The sequence below is a fragment of the Aspergillus sydowii genome (assembly GCF_001890705.1).
Source record: "Aspergillus sydowii CBS 593.65 unplaced genomic scaffold ASPSYscaffold_6, whole genome shotgun sequence".
Classification (NCBI taxonomy): Eukaryota; Fungi; Ascomycota; class Eurotiomycetes; order Eurotiales; family Aspergillaceae; genus Aspergillus; species Aspergillus sydowii.
The window spans coordinates 1,137,434-1,156,567 of NW_024467864.1; the positions used below are offsets into that span (position 1 = coordinate 1,137,434).

Here is a 19,134-nt window from a genome sequence, read left to right on the forward strand (position 1 = left end):
ACTGGGGACGAGAATAGATTCTAAACCAGATCCAAAGATAACTAAACGCATATCCCAGGTTCGCTTTTGATTATAAAAAATTGCAACCTGGGCCATACATAGGAAGTTACAAGATAGAAATGAGAGATCAGCGCCGCAATATCACACCAAATGTTGACAAATTTCCTCTATTCAATCATGTCGATATCGTCGTCACCAGCCGGCGCTGCCGCGGCGGGCTCAGCAGCAGCGGCCGCGGGAGCAGGTGCTGTCTGCTCTGCCTCTTCAGCTGCACCAGGGGCGGCACCACTACCCCAGTAATCCTCCATCTCCTGGTCGAGTTCCTCCTGTGTCTTCTTGGGTCGCGGGTTGCCACCACGGCGGGATTCTCTGTTCTCGCCTCCCTGTCGTCGACCACCACCACCGCGGCGGACGGGGGACCGTTGACCAGGGATGTAACGATCGATGTGTTCGGGAGCAGGCTTGGATACGTCGCTGCGGCGGTAGTTTGCACCTCCGCGACGGCCACGACGACGGCGTCCGCCATCCTCAGCGCTTTCGCTCCGGCTTCCAGTGGGGCTTAAACTGCGAGCGTCGCGACCGCCCGGTCTCTCAACGCGGTCAAAGAGGCTACCCTTTGGTTTTTCGACGTTGTCGAATGGATTCCGGCCTCGTCGTGGCGCGGATGAAGTTATCGAGATACGAATGGGTTGACCCTTGGCGTTGGCACCATCGAACTCCGCGATCGCTGTTCTCGCATCGCTGTGGCGGGCATACGTAACATAGGCAACTCCTTCGGAGCGTCCGGCGCGGTCATAGACGAGAGATACATTCGAGATGGATCCAATCCGACAGAATAACTCCTAATGGGCGAATCTTGTTAGAACTTGTGATCTCAAATTTCCAGAGAGTATCGTACGTACTTCGAGATCGGTCTCTGTGATATCGTAGTGGAGATTCTCAATGCGAAGTCTGGTTCCCGAAGGCGCGCCCCTAGTACTTGATTAGCGCCAATCGCATCAAAGTAGACAACCTAATAAATCATACCGTTCCGGAGACGGGGAGTATCGGTCACCGCGAGGCCGTCGAGAGCCACGGGACGGGCGTGCTGAAAAACGTGCGTAAGAACCAAAGCCACGAGGTACCAAACGTCGTTGTTGTAAAGGTAGGTTTTAAAAACGTACTGTCTCGGTCGTCTTCATATTTGTCATGGACCCAATCCCTATATTTCCACGAAAGAACTCATCAGTAAACCAACACGGAATCACAAAGAGTAGTAGGTTCGCCGTACAGATCCAAGTCAACACGTTCATCTCTATAAGGCTGTTGTGATCAGATCAAGAGAAACAAGGTCAGCCCGAAATCAAATCAGGTTATCTATCATGGAACTGCTGCATTATTCTTTTCTGTGGCGATTTTCGCAGCCTTCAGGACAGGTGTATCCGAAGGACAAATAATCACGGGACCACCGATTTTTGCTTATCACAGTGTTGAAGAAAGGCGCGAAAGGAGAGGAGGAGGAGGAAGGACCTGGGCATTGGACAAAGGGCAGCCGGTTAGTGAATGCGGTCGTTTGGGTTGCTTGAGGTCGGGGCGGGATGGTACCTTTTTTACGCCATTTGAGCGGCGGCCTTGGTTGCGGCCACCTCTGTTCTGGCCGCGATTCTGCCTCTGCTATAAGAGTATGTCAGCGGAGTTCAATGAAGACGAAATGACCAGAGAGGGTTGAAAGCCTTACCGGGCGCTCTGCGATGATCTCATCCAAGCTGCGGTCCATTTTTCGGACGCGAATAAGAGATGTGCAGAGGAATGGAAGGAAGCAAAAGGTAAAACGAATAAAATATCGGAATATGTAGTACACCCAATAAGTAGAAGAAAATCAATGGAATTGAAATCTAGCGTTCGGACAAGAAGGTCGGAAGAGAACAAGCTGTGTTTGGCAGAGCATGGCCACCACGTGACTCTCTATCCGGGGCGCTGAGCTGTTGCGCCTCAAAGACTACTCCAAAGTTAGTTAGCGCACATATATAGACTAGAAGCATTCAGAACTTCATAATGGTTATTTCAGTTTACTTTAGTGCGTTTCTTATTTTTTCTTCTTTTTCTGTCAAACTTTTACCAAAAATTACTGCATCCAGCTGTATAAACAGAGATGACAACCTTTGTCAGAACAGAGAATAGCAGGCGCAAAACTGGGATGAAAGTCAGAAACGCATAGGAATGCAGAAAAGCCCTTGCAATGCATTATGGAACCGATCGCCAGCCCAGACAAAACCTCCATTGAGCACCAGTCAACACCTATAGCAACATCAAACAAAAGGTAGGTAGGGAAAGGAAGGACAGTAAGGTTGCAGGCATCGAATCACTCGCTACCATTGATAGCGGCGCGGTTCTTATTCTCATCCATCATCTTCTCCATAAAGCTGATATAGTCGTATTTTGGAAGTTCTCTGTCCTCTAAAAGATCCGGGCCGTCATGCTGAGGCATAGTCTTAACGAGATGTTCGATGATCTCGTCTGGTATGAGCGAATGTCGAAGGTCAAGTTCCGTGACATAGGGCTGCGAAGAAATTAACTTTGGGTGTCGACGGTCCAAACTGATTGAAGAAACATACCTTGCCGTCCGCAACTTCGCGGAAGCTTTGGAATACCTGTTCCGCAGTATTCTGGTCCTCTGTTACGCTGACCATGAAACGAATAAACTGTTCGAAACTGACACCACCGTTCTGGGATAGTCTAGTAGGACCGCAAGTCTCCACGTAGACTTCATGCATCTCCTCTTCGTCATACACAAGACCCAAACTAGCCAAGGCGGCTGAGAATTCCAGCTCTTGAAGCGTATTGGACGAGTCGCGGTCAAAATGTCGGAATACTGATTCAAACTCTTCTAATTGGATTGGCGTGAGATTCGTCATGTTCCGCGCAACTAGCTGGTTGTCCAGGAAAGCCATTTTCTTGGATATGCTTGATTTGACAAGGCTCAGCTCGTAGGCGAGTTCGTCCAGTGTATAAGTTGTGTAATCATTCTCTTCAACGTTCGCTTCCTGGCACTGCTCCTCCAGGTCCGCAATGGTCTCCAGGAACGCATCAAGAGGCGGCAGGTTGTCATTAAGTCTCTTGACATGAGCAAGTTGATCTGCAACGTCCCCATCGAGACCCGAGATCGCAAGAGACAGAGTCTTGAGTGTCAGGGCAAAGTCATTCGCCTTGTCAGCAAAGGAGCGCCGCAGAGCGTTCTTTATATCTCGAATGGTCTCGTTAATGAGTTGACTCCGTTCATGCTCATCCCGGGTGAGGCATTCCCACTCCTGGTCGCAAGCTTCGGAAGATAACTCCGGCGGTGGATCGTAGGCCCGCAGGCGATATGTGCTAAGCTTCGTTTTTATATTTCCCAAAAGAGCTGCGAGATCTGACTTTTCAGCCACCCACTGGCGCTTCTGGTTCCGCTTATACATGGCAAACTGGGAGGCCTGCTCCTTAGCATCCTTGTACGTCCCTTCGAAAGACGAGTTCGTCCAGTCGTCGCGCTGGGTCTTAATCAGGCGTAAGAGTTCCCTCATTCTCTTCTCATACGAGTTTTGCATCTCCCATGCGCCGTGCATATTGTTAACAAACTTTTCAACTCGACGGCCTGCATTCTCTACTCTCTCAAGCTGAGAAAAGGCATGGAACCAGTATGCAATGTAAGTCATCAACGACCGTTCATCGGGTCTGGCAACATCGCAGACATCGTCAACATCGAGAAGATCGGGAATACCGACTTCATTTGCAGCGATATCGAAGGCGAGTTTCATATTTCCACGGTGGTCATTCTTGTCCAGTGAATCATAGTCGATCAGGTCCGGACGATGAATATCTAAAAGAGCACAGAATGCCAGACCATCGTTCCAACTGGTTGAAAAGTCTCGAACCTCCACGTCTTCGTAGCAGGCGGTCTTCCTTTGGCACCAAAGCAGGAGACCCGCCTTCGCTGTCATACCCTCCTCATTGATATCGCTAATGGTGAATCGGAGAATAAGCGTCCAAATCAGACCAAGGACAATCTTCTGGTTACCATCGACAATGTCCTCCGCGCCGATATTGGTCATCTGGATTCCCCGCCCCTTAATAAAGTCGAGACTTTTGTTGACATTTTCGAACTTTTGTACACGAAGCTTCGGGTTGGCGGCGTATCGACCAAGCGAGTCTCCGCCGAGAATCTCGAGGAGATGAATAAGGGTAACCTAAGTAGGCGATATTTATCAGTAACCAGAATCTCCCAATCAAGATGCGGGGGACAACCTACGCCATTAGAAAGTTCCTGTACTAGATTATTCAGGACAATGTCCCTCACTTTCAACTTATTGTTGAGCCTGCAGGAAACATGGGCGTCAGCTGTTTTAAACTCTACAAAAAGAAAAGGCGACTCTAGAGCCAATAAGTTTCAGAACACAGGAGGCTTCAGAAACTGCAGACAGGCATTGAGGGGGAGGAGGGGTCGCAACAAGGGTAGCCGAACCATTTTGTGAATGTCTTCTGTTGCACGTTAACCCACGATTCATCAACCGTCAACATGATGAACGATATTCAGGGTTGGGGACATTCAGGGTATGCGGGAAAGGTGTGTCGTGTGGGCAGTGATTGTCTTCAGAAGTTCAGCGATCGAGAAGAAAACGCCTCAGCGAAGCTATCGGGTTACTATTGATAGACGGATCGCCTAGGTGGAAAAGGACAAGATCTTCAAGAGACCCAGCCAGAAAAGAGTGAAGTACTCGGGTCAAAGACAAGACAGTGAGCGGGAAGCCGGTTGAGAGTTGAAAGGAGTCCGCAACTCATGGATTCGGATTGAGTCAATCGGAGTCTAAGGGGTTCGTCACGGCGAACATGTCAACACAAAAAGTGTCCCCTCCGCCCCCACAGCAACCGCTGCCCGGCATTCTTTGGATCGCGGTTCTGTTCCCCCGACCTTTGGTTCCAGCAAGGACAAGGGGTCGGCAATATAATCCAATTTTTACTATGCAAAGATGCGACATCACTCTTATCGTCGACCAAGTTGGTCGGATGCTTTTTTTTTTACAGCGTTTTTCTGCGCTTGCATGATGATTGACCCCCCAACCTCCACTTTTGCGCTACACTACGGTATATGATAGGTAAGGCTTCTATTTTTGGCATTGTCCCCGGATACAATCCCATACTTAGCTCTCTCCTTGTCTTCATAGCACCAAAATACAGCCTGGTTCCCTCATCGTCAATATTGTATCTGTTGCCGTGCCGCCAAACGGGGCCAATATGAGCAAAAGGCCAAGCTCGAGTATCGTACCATTGTATTGTTTATCGCATATTGGGTACGGATATAAACCAGGCTTGACTAGGACGAGCTCCATCACCGTCCACATAACAGGGGGTAAACAATATAGTGGAGACTGCGCGGTGATAGTTTGACTGGCTGTAAGCTCGTTCAGATTTTATCCTGAGATGTAAACGGTTGGCACGACAGCACAGCTCGCCGATTATTTGCGCCGTGCGCTCTCGTGTCAAGCTTTCATTGATTGAAGAGAGTTTTTGCTCAATCCATCGATCATCTAGTTGTACGAGAAATCATCATCGTCAACGCGGCTGTCATGATAAGTATCACCTAAATTCTGAAACGCCGTTGAACTGGTCGAGATTCGTCCGATGCGCATTTCAGGACATATCTGAGCAGTGCTCCAAGGATGAGTGGTAGAATTAATTTGAAACACGCCGTACTGTAGAGAAGGCAGTCGAAAGTAAAGGCAGGATTGAACAGCGCGTGTTGGTTCATTAATAATGGCCTCGCGTTTGCAGTCATCACAAAAAATTGCGCCATTGTTGCTATTGGAGCGGGCGGATGATATCATGGCCAGCGGCGGGGCAGCTGCCGATTTTCTGCGCGCCCACATCATCCCCTCAAACGTCCACGCGAGACACCACGTTCATAACCATAGCTCTCTCTTCCATTAGAGGTACTTTATCGCATCGCCAAATAATAGTCACCACATAGCGAAACAATGTCGAACACATTCGCCCTCACAGACGTCCTACCTCTTCCGAATTCATCGGTCAAAATCCCCCGACTTGGGTTCGGTGTCTATCGCTCCCCAGCCACGCAAACCACACAGTCGACCCTCAAGGCGCTTGAGGCGGGATATCGACACATCGACACAGCCCAATTCTATGCGAACGAGAAAGAGGTTGGGGAGGCTATCCGAAAGTCCGGTCTTGCCCGTAACGAAATCTTCGTGACAACCAAGATCCTCGCCCCGGCGGGTTCGCCTGAAGAAACCTACAAAAAGATTTCCGACAGCGTAGATAAGATCGGTGGCAAGGATGGATACGTGGACCTCTTTCTCATACACAGCTCTAGCTCCGGGTCGGCGGGCCGCAAGGAGCTTTGGCAGGCGTTGGAAAGGCTGCTAGAGGAAGGCAGAACAAAGAGTATCGGGGTCAGCAATTTTGGCGTGAAGCATATCGAAGAACTGAAGCCATTCGCCAAGGTCTGGCCGCCACATGTCAACCAGATTGAGGTATGTTTTTTGCAGACGCTTTTGGCATAAGGGACATGTGTTAACCTGACTTGAACTACGCAGCTCCACCCATGGTCACAGCAGAGGGTAATCGACGCGTACTGCAAGAAGCAGGGAATAGTCGTCGAGGCGTATTCGCCAATCGTTCGAAATTACAAGGCCAACGACCCTACCCTAGTTGAGCTTGCCAAGAAGTACAACAAGGCGACGCAGCAAGTTCTGATACGCTACGCATTGCAAAAGGGATGGGTTCCGCTACCAAAAACAGACGACCCGGAGCGCATTGTTTCCAACGCTGATGTATTCGATTTCGATATCTCCGATGAAGACATTGCTGTGTTGAATGCACTGGATCAGGGAAGTGCGGGAGCCATAGTAGAGGCTGTTGAGAACGAGTAGAACGAGTCGTCTAGAGTATATGGTCGTAATGCAAGTTTGAGGAATCTAATAGTCCGGCGGTTGCATGAGAAATGCGTTGACCGATTGCAGCGTACTGCGCGAGGGATTCACGTCATGTTTTGAGGACACGATCCAAGCAAGACGCTGTCTGATGAATTGTTTGCCTATCGTTTCCGTTCGAGGTCCAACGAATTCACCTAGCACGGTCAATGTAAGGATAACTTGAAATAATATTGGTAAAGCAGCTTACCAGCATCATTATAGAATAAGCATATTATTGTGAGCAAGGCCCCAGCAGAGAGATCGTTTCCAGACTCGCACATAACAAGCAGGGACTGTGACGGATTTGGGCTCAAATGAGAAGCCACAAAATCGCGAACCTTGCCCAAATGATTTCGTAGGTCACGGCCACCTTGTTTTGAGGATATACAGCCTAGGTTCAAGCGTTTCGGTTTGTTTTCCGTGGGTTCAATGATCTCCGCATTGCTATTGCAATCGATGACAACATCATAGAGGCCATTCTCAGCCAAACCCGTGTCTGCTTGGCTAATATAAAGATTCTGAGAAGGCGTAACAAGCGTGGCTTGTTGGCCAGAAGACTGCTTACGGTGTTCCCGCGTCAGATTCTCAATTACCTCGGGCAGGTCTTCTTCTGATTGTGATAAGAGTGTAGATTTGTGTGCCCAAAATACGGGTGGTGTTAAACCATGTGCCCAGGCCTCGCTGTCATCACCTGCACCCTGGATATATCCACCTTCGGATATCTCAGCACCATGAACCCGTTTTGAAGCCGAGCAAAGAACAAACAGATTACAATCGTCGCCTTTGCGTAGGTGGGTTGGGTGAAAATACGTTCGATTTGCCCACACAACACGAATAGGTTTCCCTAGTTGTTTCCTGAGATCATCGAGATCAAGTTTAAGACTCTGGATCTTGTTAGTCCACATTGATAATAGTTGCATGTGGCGCTCTAGAAGATATACCTTGAGCGAATGGACAAAGCCGTCGATCCTTTTCGCAATCTGCGACTCTTCGGATGGCCCTAAATAATTTGGCGGCAATTCCACGGAATGATATGCAGTCTCTGAAGGGAAGAGCGCTCTGTTGAAGACGGCACACCAGATAGGAATAGTTTTCGACAAGGCATCGGGCATCACTAGTGATAGTCCGTGAGATAAAGCGGCTGGGGAAAGGCTAGCAGCAAGTAATATTACTTACGTTTGCCACGGCGCGTGGAATCCACTATAATACAACTGCAAGGATCGGATAGTTGTCGTTAGCTTGAGAGAACGAAACCCGCGGGGCACATCAACAAGGGCGACAAATGCATGGCTCACATACCCCCCATGCTCCCGGGCAAGTGGGAGAATCTGCAAGTTCAGTCTTCGAAAGCTAAAGTCCCACTGGCCGGTGTGACCGTCGGTGCTCTTGAAATACGCGCTTCCGGACTTGATCTCAGGCGGGATGTACCAACTGCCGCATCTTTCATTGGCAACCAGTGGAAGACCATAGTGATCAGCGACCTCGCGGACAAAGGCTGCGTCGGCGTCAATCGACCGCAGTCGGTTGTTCACGGAAAGGGCGGATCGTCGCAAGGAGGCTAGCGTCTGGGACACAGATGGCAGCTCGGTGGAGGGGAAATGAAGCGACGACACGGACACGGGGAAGTCTGGATTGTTACCCATGTCTGCTCGCTCTTTGGCTGAGTTGCAGGAAGGCAAACCAAGGCGCAGTCGAGCCAAGCAGGTATTTGAACAATGCAAGGACTGCAGCCAGCCCTCAAGGTCCGTGGGCAGGCTGGAGGTATAGACAAATGGCTCGAATAGGAAAATATTCTATCCCCGTCAAAGCGTCCATGGGAATCTTTGCTCTTTGTCCACCTGCACATTCAACCGGCATACTAAGCCAATAGGAGGCACACTCGGTCAGCAAACGTGTGCAGGAGTGGACCTCGGGAGCATTCTTGGATCTTCCAGCCTTGGTATCTGCCCGATAATTGAGGCATCAACAAGTATTGACTCTGTCGCATTGTTCACGAGGTTGCGCCAACTCCTACCATGGTAATTAGACTCCTTCAGTAGGTTTACGCATGCGCTGGGAAACTATAGGCACCATCAAGGTGCCGGGATAGTGTCCGGGGGAACAATATTTAGCGCTTTGGGAAGGAACCGTTGCATTGAGGTTGACTGCCTCACGATAATCCTCATACACTAAAGGCAGCATGGCTGCGGAAACCACCGCTTAGTGCTCCGAACTCCACTCATACGGCCGATTGATAGTGCAGCTGATCAACCGCTGATTCGTGGCATATCCCCGGTGACTACGACGGTTGATTCTAAAGACTCGAGGTAGACAATTAATTCATTCCCCAGGCGCTGGAACACAGTACTCCGCGTGATATCAATGGGCTGTCGAAACGGCTGCCTGTCTCGTAAACGCGCTGGGGTCCGAGCCATCATCCATTCCATTATAGTTTCACCGGAGGGTTATATTTGCTTCGGTTCAAGACCGGGCTAGTTCGAATCGCAAATGGCTGCCCGAGACATGTTCCAAATTCCCAAAGCACAGGGGATGTATCCCCGCCGAAATGAAAAGAAGGGAGACCAGGCCCATAGAAGGAGTAGTGAGAGACGGGCGTGATTCTATCCGCTTCTTCAACAGGAAGGCCCGGGTTCTGCGCCTTTCCATACGGACAGCCCAGGCTTTGCACCCAACCGCGCTACTCCCAAAGTGGGCAAGGCCAAGGGGAGCCCACACGTTACCTGAATAGGCGTGGTCGCGGGTGCCTGCTCTGATAGGCCTAGCGGTGGAGGATGGGCTGTGCGGCCCCGAGACACGCCGCCTCTCGGTGTGCTCACAGGCCTGCATTTTGCGGTCGTTAACGTCAGTTATGACCTCAGCCCCGCCGTCTCGCCCCTGCCTGGAACAATAACCATGACATTATCGTCCGGCCCCTCTTGAGGAACCTGATATGGGTTTCTGGGTTTCGGCTCTTTCAAAGTCTATTTAAGGGTCCTAAATACCCCCATTCCTGATTTTTTCGTTCCATAATTCACTGCAACTCCAATAGCTAAACACACTCCCCTCATCCGAGTCCACCTTCCTCGATCTCTCCACATCAGTGCAACTTCAATTACTCCGTCAAGCCTCTTCGCACTTTATTCACCATGGCTAAGGTAAGATACTCTTCAGTACTGTCAACCATCGTTCCCAATTGTTACTAACACTTCCGTGCTAGATTACCGAGATTTTCTTTGACTGCGACAACACACTGGTCCTCTCGGAAGAGTTGGCCTTTGAGGCATGCGCTGATCTTGCCAATGAGATCCTAGACAAGCAGGGTCTCACCGTTCGCTATACCGGTGATGAGCTCATCAAGGACTTCGTCGGCCAGAACTTCCGCGGCATGATGCAGTCCCTTCAGGCCAAGTTCAAGTTCGAGCTCAGCAAGGACGAATTGGAGGCTTATGTTACAAAGGAGGAAGACAAGGTCATTGGTAAGCTTCTGGCGAAGGCGAAGCCTTGTGTTGGTGCCACCGAGCAGGTTGAGAAGCTGTTCGAGGATGGGAAATACGATCTTGCTGTCGTTTCCTCCTCTGCTCTCCGCCGTGTCCGCGCGTCCATCGAGAAGGTTGGACAGGACAAGTTCTTCGACCACGACAAGGTGTTCAGTGCCGCCACTTCTCTTCCGAAGCCTACCTCCAAGCCTGATCCCGCCATCTATCTGCACGCTCTTGAGAAGTGCGGAAAGAAGGCTGAAGAGGCTGTCGCCGTTGAAGACAGTGTCTCCGGTGCTCTGAGTGCGGTCCGTGCCAAGATCGCAGTTATCGGCTACGTCGGTAGCTACCCCGGTGAGGAGAAACAGAAAGAGATGAGCGAGCGCCTCTCTGAGCTTGGTGCTCAGGTCATCATGAAAGACTGGAGCGAATTCCCGCAGTGCCTCAAGGAAGTTGAAGGCCGGGCTGTCACTCCTGCTCTATGATTCCTTTTCTTCTTTTTTTTTTTTTTTTTGCCTTTTTTTCCCTTTTATTACGCCTTTACACGACATCACGAAAGCGGGCATATTTCCTTTCTTCCGTCTCGGTTATTTCTCTACGCTTCTTAGTTCGAACCTAATCCCCCATCCGCGATATCCCTCACTCCGGATTGCTGAAAAAGCAGGGTGATACTCTGCTGCCGAGTATTCGCATGGGGCATCGTTTGCATCTCTCTTCTTCTCCGCCGTTCCAGGTCTTCCGGGTTCGGACACATGAATTAATATTAGCTTCAATATGTAGCATAGATGGGCTCTGATGGACAAGATACCCATAGCCTGCAAAAGAGAATAGAAAAATTTCTCCCAAGTCCTGTTTCCACAGTCCCCTTCCAGTAGTAAATAAAGAAACTGCGAGGCAGAACACCGCGAATCTGGTGCAACTATACCGAAGAGGTAGAACTACAAAGCGGAGATCCAACATCCACCCCAAAGACCGTCGCAACGCTAAATACGCTTAATCGATGGAACCTATGGAAGGGTCCACATCGACGTCCCATACAAAGGTACGTATCTACAGACTACGTGCCCTGAGCTCAGGTCCAAAATCCAGGTAATAAAGAAAGGAGTAGCATCGCACGGACGGAATAAATTGTCTACCGACCGCACGATATGGCAATGCTTTATGCACTAGTATATTATTTATACCACGATGCGCTCATGGTAAACAGAATAAACCTACTTATCCTTTACTGACAGGCTATATACACCTCAGTTCGATATGAGGGAAACTTTGTTTTTGTTCCCTACTATTATAGGTAAATACTCCACATACTTAAACGATTCAGTTGTTACCTCTGTGGTGGTCAAGATTCATCCTCATGCGGTGATAAAGTTTGCTTCTGCTTGCCTTTTCACTACTTATGTTCTGTACTTAATACTCGTAGATATAGGTATGGATAACTTACCTACACATGTCAATTTTGCTGTTTGGCTAAGATGCGGAGAGTGTAACATGGTTGCAAATTCCCGTAGATACAGACGTGGTATACTGTACAGCTGGGCATACCAAGAGATTTGACAGGCAAGGAAATGTGTTTCAGTTTTCAATATTTGTCCTATTCGCCCAGCAGTGGTACTTCGACTGCGGTGTACTTCCTGTCAGAAGTCCTGAGAAAATACAATAGAACCCTGCTTCCTAGTGGCAAGATTGTACTACAGTAGTCAGTACTTTTTGTCCAGGGCACTCACCATTCTTATACAATGGCCAAGCCATATGTTCTCGGACATGCAGACCAGAATAGAATTTACGTTAAAACTTAAATTCCAATTATTGCGATTTGTGGCTTCTTGTTTTCTCTTGGATATCGAATTGAAATGTCAAACGCGGCTAGGCAAGTACAGAAATACTGCATAAAGAGTGATCCGTCAGATGGATCACCGCGCCCGGGCGGACTACGCATGCATCCGTTCTGGAATCTTACTTCATTCCTTCAGTCCCAGGATGAATTTCACACCGGTATCGATGAAACTTGAACTGCGACGCCGTTAAACGGGAAATGGGGAAGATGGGGGGCGAACTCTTCTGAAGGCATCAAGCCAGAGAGGCAAGCCCGGGAAACCCACCCGTACTAGGAATCCATATTCTCCTAAATACCCTAGGGAGGTCTAAAAGCAGTGCAGGATGCTGGCCTGAATGTGTACATCGAAACTGTACCTTGGTGCCTAGTTTTAACGCCCGGGGGCTTTCAAGGGGGATCAGATCCGGTCACCTGGAAGCTGGCCTCGTTTGACTATTCCTCGTTTCGAGGTCTCCCTGATGGGTTACTTGGGACCAGGAAGCGGCAGTGGGTGTGACCGTTAGCAGTCTACTGCGGTGGTACAGGGATGTTCCAAAGTACTAACTTCGTGCTAGTATAAGGAAGTTCTCTCGACGGGCTTCGACTGCGGATATTGCCGAGCTGGCCTCTCAGAGTGAGAGTTGTTGGTGTCACTCAGACTTCCAATGGGGAGTCTCTGGAAATTAAAGCCGTTTCTTGGGCACTTGGGCAGTTTCTGCGCTACCAGTCAACCCCCAATAATGTTGTTGGTCCGAGGTGCCATCTCAGACTGTCTGGGCCGAGGCGAAGCGGGGTTTTTGACGGCCTTGTCTTCAAATAAGCTAAGTTCCTGGGCTCGGGATTCGAGATAAGAAGAGTGAAGACCAGGGCTCGAGTAACACGTCATGAGGATGATATAGTTAGAAGTTTCGATACATTGGAGATATCGGTAATTGGAACCCCGCCCATAAAGGCGGGGAACGCTCGTTTAGTGACCGTCAACCACGCCCATCGCGAAATGCTCATTATTCCGTATATGCACAGACGTAATAGATGTACTCCGTATATTGACTTGATAAAGGCTACTGCATTTTTCGATAGAACGAGTCACTCGTACCTCAGACCAACACAGACTGATGCTTCAGCCAGGCTCTTTTGGAAGTGGGCGGTCAACCATCAAACACAAGAGGCGGTGGGGTTGAGTCCTCGTTTTTGGGGGTTCTTTGCTGTTCCCCTCGTGATTCTTCAATTCCTCCTGTCGTTGCTCTCCAACCGATTGAGGCCTCGTCGAGTGTGGTTACACATCAATCTATTCGGGGACGAACTGGCGCTTTGGCTGTAGACTTTATTTATCTGTTTTCTGTTTGTTGATTGGATTCGGAGTTCAAGATGGCGGAACCCTTGTACGCCAAGTCGAAGTTTCTATCAAAAGGGCCCCTGGTACGTGCCATAACTAGTATTGCGCACGGGTTTGGTAGAGTGATTGTTGACGGAGACCATAGGACCCTGAAGAAGCGAGGTGGGCAAAACTAGTCAAGACGACCTATTGCGACCCCCATGGCATTGAGAGGACCTGGGAATCGGCGGAACGTCTGGTAGGTGAAGAACCCTTTGGAACGAACGGGGTGAAGGATTGTTCTCGCATCAAGCCGCTATGCAAGTGGTCTATTCCGGTGATGATGCTCGGAACAATCCTGGAAATCATGCGTGTGCTCAGGCAATTAAACAGTGATTTACGCAATCATTTGCTCGGAACGTCTACTAATCCCTTGCTTTAACAACAAAACAGACTCGGCCCGCAAATTGTGAGATCGATGGCGTCGGAATTGTGACCATCCTGAACAAGTCCAGCGGCCCGGAGCTCCTCCTTCAGAAGCAGTACAGACCCCCGATCGATAAGGTGGTCATCGAGGTGCCAGCCGGCCTCATCGATCCTAACGAGACAGTCGTGGAGTGTGCTGTGCGTGAACTCAAGGAAGAAACAGGCTACGTAGGCGTAGCTGACCAGACGAGCACTGTCATGTATAACGGTGAGTAACATGTGTTTGCGATATTCTTTGGCGCCTCGTGCTAATTGATTTGCCTACAGACCCTGGGTTCTGTAACACAAACCTGAACATGGTCCATGTCCGCGTGGACATGTCTTTGCCTGAAAATCAGGACCCCAAGCCACAACTCGAGGACAACGAGTTCATCGAGTGCTTCACTCTCCCACTAACTTCCTTGTTCGACGATTTGAAGAGGCTGGAAGCTGAGGGCTATGCTATTGATGCTCGAATCGGGACGATAGCGGAGGGTATTGAGCTGGCGAAGAAGCTGAAGCTTTGATGTAGATTTGACGTGTGTTGCCATAGATCGATAGAGTCAATTCCAGCATCTATACTACCATTTAGCCATTTCCGGTGTCAAGTCTCATCAAAGTCTGTGCTCTCTCTTCAAACCCATGTATAGCGCCCAAGCCGCAAGAGTTTTGCCGTCTCGTATGCCCTCTTTCCACAGATCCTTCAATGGTACTAGTTTCAGAGTGATCTTCTCCGAGTGTTGTCGTAGGCCCGTCAATTTTCCTTGTAAGGCCTCGATATCTTTACGCGGCATCCTCTTTTCGCATAAGAACAAGGGTATAAACTCATCGCTACCTCCAGCTGATGGGTATACAGCATCCTGCAGGGTCTCGCCCTCCACGGGTTTATCCATCGATTGCAGCGCAGCTGAGGTCATATCTACCAGGTCGCTCTGAGGTATCGTCAATCCTGTTTCCTCCTGGATCTCCTCTGCCGCCTTTCCCGCAAACGTGCCGCTGTCATCAAGCATACCTGCTGGGATCTCGGAGAACGCGAGGGAACCAGCGGGAATACGGGGCTGTATTGTGAGAACCGCCCACTTATTATCTTCTAAAGTTATGGGAACGTCATCCGGTTGAAGTAGAAGCTATGTGAAACAGGAGGTCAAACTTGACTATTAAGATAATCAGGTTTGAGACAGTGGGAGCGCTTACCAACATCCCAACGCTTCCGCCTCGCAAAAAGACACTTCCAGGGAGATTCTCGCCGCCGGCATTGGATACTTCTGCTTTTAACTTCACAAAGCCTAGCCTACCGGCTCCGAAGTAATCCACAGCTTGTACATCAATCTTGCGCAGTACATAGGGGTCGCTGTGGAATTCGTGCGAAGGGTGATTTTGGCGGGCTAAAGACCGTTGCAGTGTCGCAAACCAGATGCGAAAAGCTGGGAACTTAGACAATGCCTCTTTAGATAGCTCCGGTGGACATCTGACAGGCAAGGACCCCAGGCCATTGTCGGCAGGGCTCGTGAAGGACGTCATTGAGTGTTTGGCAGTTACTGGAAGCTGCGGTCGCGGGGATGTGAAAGCAAGCGGCCGGAGCTGTCTCAGCCTCTGAATCATGAGCCGACGGTCAACCCAAAGAAGGCAGTTAGCAAAGTAGTGAACTGAGTGTCTCGCATCAGGCCACCAGAGAGTGGTTTGAGGATTCAGTCCGCCCGCATGTGCAGTGATGAATTGTACCAAAGAACGATGACGTCTGGTTCGGGAGGCGCGGGAACGAACCCACCAGAGCTCCCGATCGGCTAGACTTCAGTCTCCAGACTCCAGCATCATCGTTTGATCAATGATCATTGCCGCTTTGAGCGGGCGCCATGTTTTCGCCTCTGCACAGGAATATTCCAGCGTTTCCAGTGCCCGCCGAAGTACCACACGCATCATGGCTTGCTCGCCCGGATGGCGGCTTGCTCGGCCGCGTATTAAGTACTTACAATCTCTGACTGCCAGGTCACTCTGGCTGCGGGGTCGGACCAGTTCCAGTCCAACGCCTTTCTCTCCTGTGTGCTGACCTTCGTCTGGGCTGACTCGAGCATTCCCGCCTGTATTCATCTCGCCCTGCTCGCTCGGTCGGGGTTCTTTCCATTTTTCGTTTTGCCCTTTGCCCCTGCACCTCGCAACCTCCCGGCAAATGGGATCTCGTGCTTGCAGTGGCTAGTGTACATGACTCTCAGTGTCAGCATCATTGGTAGTGCAGCCCCAGCCTAGAAACTAGGCCTTAGCACTCCAGGTCGACTGACTTCTCTGGACCTTTTTTTCCCTTTCCCAGATTCCAGTCTGTTCTCTGACCTGCAGCTGCCTTCGTATTTTCTCTCCGACACACTGACGTCGAGCTGAAACGGAAGGTTGTCCAGAATTACGCTCCAAACACCCGGCTGTCGACGGTTTTGCTGCCAGGTTGACTACCGCTGTTACTCAGGCTTTGCCTTCTCTTGCTTGCCCTCTCCGTGGGTCTTGGATTTAAATCGATCCACCTCCACGGCTGCCTCCATCACAAAGGATAGCAGACCAGTGAATAGCGGGAGTGCTTAGGCTTGTCCAGATTTTGCCTGCCTGTTCGTTTCGCAGGCCAAAGAGCCGCCTTTCGGACCACTGCGTATTTATTATGCATCCACTGGTCTTAACCTGATTTATATATTGCCTCTCTCTCTCTCTCCCCAAGTATCCTTTCTTCAAACACTGCTTTACCTCGATCTACCATGGCCGCAAGAGTTCATGTACTCTAGTAGCCTGCCTCTTGAAACCTTGAGTCCGCTATCAAATGTTACACTGTAGTAGGCCGAATCTACCAGCTCTACAGTGGCCCCGTCTCTGGACATATCTCATCAGCCTTGTGGTCAGCCTAGGTTCCTTATTCGCATTACTCGCCGGAGAACGAGACGAAGTCTACCAGGATATTTGCTCTTTCATCAAATGACTTGCTGATATTGAGTTCCGAGAGATGTTCAAGTCCTCCCTGTGTTCAAAAGCATGCCATCCACTGCCCTCCGCTGAGTTTGGCCCTACATTACTTGCACATCGAGACGTCACTTGATATCTTGGAAGGATTTCCCTTTCACCACAGCTGTTCTAAGGCATATTGGTGCAGATAGTGGGGTTCTTTGGGCATGCTAAGGTTTGTTCAATCCCGAAATCATCTTATCAATATTCACATATGCGTCTTCAAGCTCTATGTTTGACTTCTTTGTAACTGCTGGTCGTTTCTTCGTTCCTATGCAAATGTACTGACCCCCAATCAAGTCTACCAGGATAATATATCTTGCTAACCCCGCTCGCAATCAGCCATTCCTCCACATTTCCTCTCCCCTTAAGCGCCCAACATCCGCCATTCCCACTAGCTATTTGCATTATACGACGAATCTCTAACGGGAGTTTTTTATCTTAAGGCCACTTATAGTGGTCTTAAAATTTATCCTCCTTCCATCACCAGTCGTCTCAGTACTGGCAACAATACTGGCATCTGTCAACAGTTGCACTCTGACTATACCTGAGGGCTTGTCGATATGGATACTGGTTTTTCGCAACAATTTATGCAGGGGCCCGAATTTCAGAATCCTGCGGACTCCAACGCACATATACCGTCGGATTACGTTGATCTAGCGATTCCACTTGATCCGGCCTCGCTCTTCCATTTTGTCTCTTCTGGGTCGAATGGGCAGTTTATGGGTGTTTCTCAGTCGCCTAATGCCTCCACTAATGTCAACATTGCTCATGATACGGGACTACCTACACATTCATACGACGATTCTTTCACATCACACGGCGCCGATCCAAATGTGAACAATAGGTCCTCTGACCAGGTATATTCTACCATCCCTCCAATGGACAGTTCAAGTTTTGCGAACATGAATACGAATACGAATACTACGCTTGAGACATTTCCTACAATGCCTATCCATTCGGGAACCTTTGAAAACTTTACACGCCAATGGTCCAATTTAACACCACCTCTGACTGGCCTCTCAGCTGCAATCGATTCGGCGCCGCGATATGCTTACCATCCCAATACAACTACACACTTTTCAACCCCTATTCAGGCCCCGATGTTTACACCGTCAGTGAGATATTCAGAAGTTCCAGAAGAAACACAACATCGTCCCCCTCAGCATCCCTTTCCGCATGGACAAGTTATGACAAATGCAGGAGACCATTCTGCCAGCCCGGAAGTGGTGCCTCGACAAGCCCGTAATTTACAGTCATTTCCTCATTCTGGTGCCTCGGCTGTTAATTCTCACCAGAGGCGAAATCACCGTACAAATCCCCTTGGCCCTGCTCCATCAGCAATATCATCTCACCGCAGGACCAGGTCAAACACCCATTCTTCACGGGGACGACCACGGCCTACAACCACAAGCTCTCCCGCAAATTATTCACAAGTTTCATCCGCCCAGTCATCAGTAAATTACAACCAGAGAAACCACACCTCCAACAACACCACTCACAATTCCTCATCTACGACAATATCAACAGGCCGGCCACCCGCACAACATCATCAAGTATCCGCTCAAGTATCCGCTCAAGCATCCGAAGGCGAGCAAGTGCAAGATTGGGTACGGAATATGCGCCCCAGCGACCTCCGGGCTATATACGAAGCCAGTATGGCTCGTAGCCAGCGGATAGACCCCGCCTACTTTATTTCCGCCGTCGGCAAAAAGATAATTGACTCCCCGCGGGAATGCCGTCCTGAGCCCAAGGAAACAGAAGAGTTAACCATCAATATGGAATGCAAAGTCTGCATGACCCAGCTCGTAGACACGGTGTTGCTGCCCTGTGGACACGCAATTCTCTGTCGATGGTGCGCAGACAAGCTCATCCCTTCCTCAAATGGCTATCCAAAGGGGAAGGCAGCTTGTCCTATGTGCCGCGATCCTATAAAGCAAAAGGTACGCATATTTACTGGATAGCGTAACCCGGCACCGAGGATCCAGGAGATCACTGACCTGAACTCACTTAGCATCGGATTTACTTTCCGTGATTCAGTCCGAATGAATAAGGTGGTGCTGCATTTTACTTTTCGTGGCGCTTGGTTTTTTTTTTTTTTTTTTGTGCTTCTACTAAGTGACTTCCATTATGTGGTAGCGGGCAGTGTTTGCATAGACTGGT

The 19,134-nt window shown here is 49.7% G+C and overlaps 8 protein-coding genes across 8 annotated transcripts; 4 read left to right on the top strand and 4 right to left on the bottom strand.

Annotated features, from left to right (window-relative positions):
• Positions 1-167: 167 nt before the first annotated feature.
• ASPSYDRAFT_32274 (putative RNA binding protein) lies at positions 168-1,756 on the bottom strand (the record flags this gene model as incomplete). Its single annotated transcript, XM_040844957.1, has 7 exons — positions 168-842; positions 903-972; positions 1,027-1,087; positions 1,164-1,201; positions 1,271-1,302; positions 1,585-1,650; positions 1,718-1,756. 7 exons carry the CDS (start codon positions 1,754-1,756, stop codon positions 168-170), a joined length of 981 nt encoding a protein of 326 aa, XP_040702019.1.
• Positions 1,757-1,981: 225 nt separating this feature from the next.
• ASPSYDRAFT_204267 (alpha-actinin, sarcomeric (f-actin cross linking protein)) lies at positions 1,982-4,533 on the bottom strand (the record flags this gene model as incomplete). The annotated part of the gene is made up of 4 exons (XM_040843848.1): positions 1,982-2,539; positions 2,595-4,202; positions 4,265-4,386; positions 4,428-4,533. 4 exons carry the CDS (start codon positions 4,531-4,533, stop codon positions 2,342-2,344), a joined length of 2,034 nt encoding a protein of 677 aa, XP_040702020.1. The 3' UTR covers positions 1,982-2,341.
• A 1,454-nt stretch (positions 4,534-5,987) lies between these two features.
• Positions 5,988-6,902, top strand: ASPSYDRAFT_153609 (aldo/keto reductase family protein; the record flags this gene model as incomplete). Its single annotated transcript, XM_040842301.1, has 2 exons — positions 5,988-6,503; positions 6,567-6,902. 2 exons carry the CDS (start codon positions 5,988-5,990, stop codon positions 6,900-6,902), a joined length of 852 nt encoding a protein of 283 aa, XP_040702021.1.
• Positions 6,903-6,947: 45 nt separating this feature from the next.
• ASPSYDRAFT_58727 (initiator tRNA phosphoribosyl transferase family protein) lies at positions 6,948-8,587 on the bottom strand (the record flags this gene model as incomplete). Its single annotated transcript, XM_040849584.1, has 5 exons — positions 6,948-7,123; positions 7,153-7,828; positions 7,886-8,058; positions 8,121-8,155; positions 8,244-8,587. 5 exons carry the CDS (start codon positions 8,585-8,587, stop codon positions 6,948-6,950), a joined length of 1,404 nt encoding a protein of 467 aa, XP_040702022.1.
• A 1,362-nt stretch (positions 8,588-9,949) lies between these two features.
• ASPSYDRAFT_46244 (HAD family hydrolase) lies at positions 9,950-10,914 on the top strand. The gene is made up of 2 exons (XM_040847181.1): positions 9,950-10,078; positions 10,141-10,914. The coding sequence occupies exons 1-2, from the start codon at positions 10,070-10,072 to the stop codon at positions 10,882-10,884; spliced, it is 753 nt and encodes a 250-aa protein (XP_040702023.1). The 5' UTR covers positions 9,950-10,069; the 3' UTR covers positions 10,885-10,914.
• A 2,669-nt stretch (positions 10,915-13,583) lies between these two features.
• Positions 13,584-14,522, top strand: ASPSYDRAFT_90404 (MutT/nudix family protein; the record flags this gene model as incomplete). Its single annotated transcript, XM_040852331.1, has 4 exons — positions 13,584-13,634; positions 13,697-13,789; positions 13,984-14,224; positions 14,284-14,522. 4 exons carry the CDS (start codon positions 13,584-13,586, stop codon positions 14,520-14,522), a joined length of 624 nt encoding a protein of 207 aa, XP_040702024.1.
• Positions 14,523-14,609: 87 nt separating this feature from the next.
• ASPSYDRAFT_90405 (putative NUDIX family hydrolase) lies at positions 14,610-15,516 on the bottom strand (the record flags this gene model as incomplete). Its single annotated transcript, XM_040852332.1, has 2 exons — positions 14,610-15,122; positions 15,190-15,516. The coding sequence occupies 2 exons, from the start codon at positions 15,514-15,516 to the stop codon at positions 14,610-14,612; spliced, it is 840 nt and encodes a 279-aa protein (XP_040702025.1).
• Positions 15,517-17,281: 1,765 nt separating this feature from the next.
• Positions 17,282-19,133, top strand: ASPSYDRAFT_46251 (C3HC4 finger protein). Its single transcript, XM_040847182.1, has 2 exons — positions 17,282-18,914; positions 18,986-19,133. Exons 1-2 carry the CDS (start codon positions 17,535-17,537, stop codon positions 19,004-19,006), a joined length of 1,401 nt encoding a protein of 466 aa, XP_040702026.1. The 5' UTR covers positions 17,282-17,534; the 3' UTR covers positions 19,007-19,133.
• The last annotated feature ends 1 nt before the right edge of the window (position 19,134 follows it).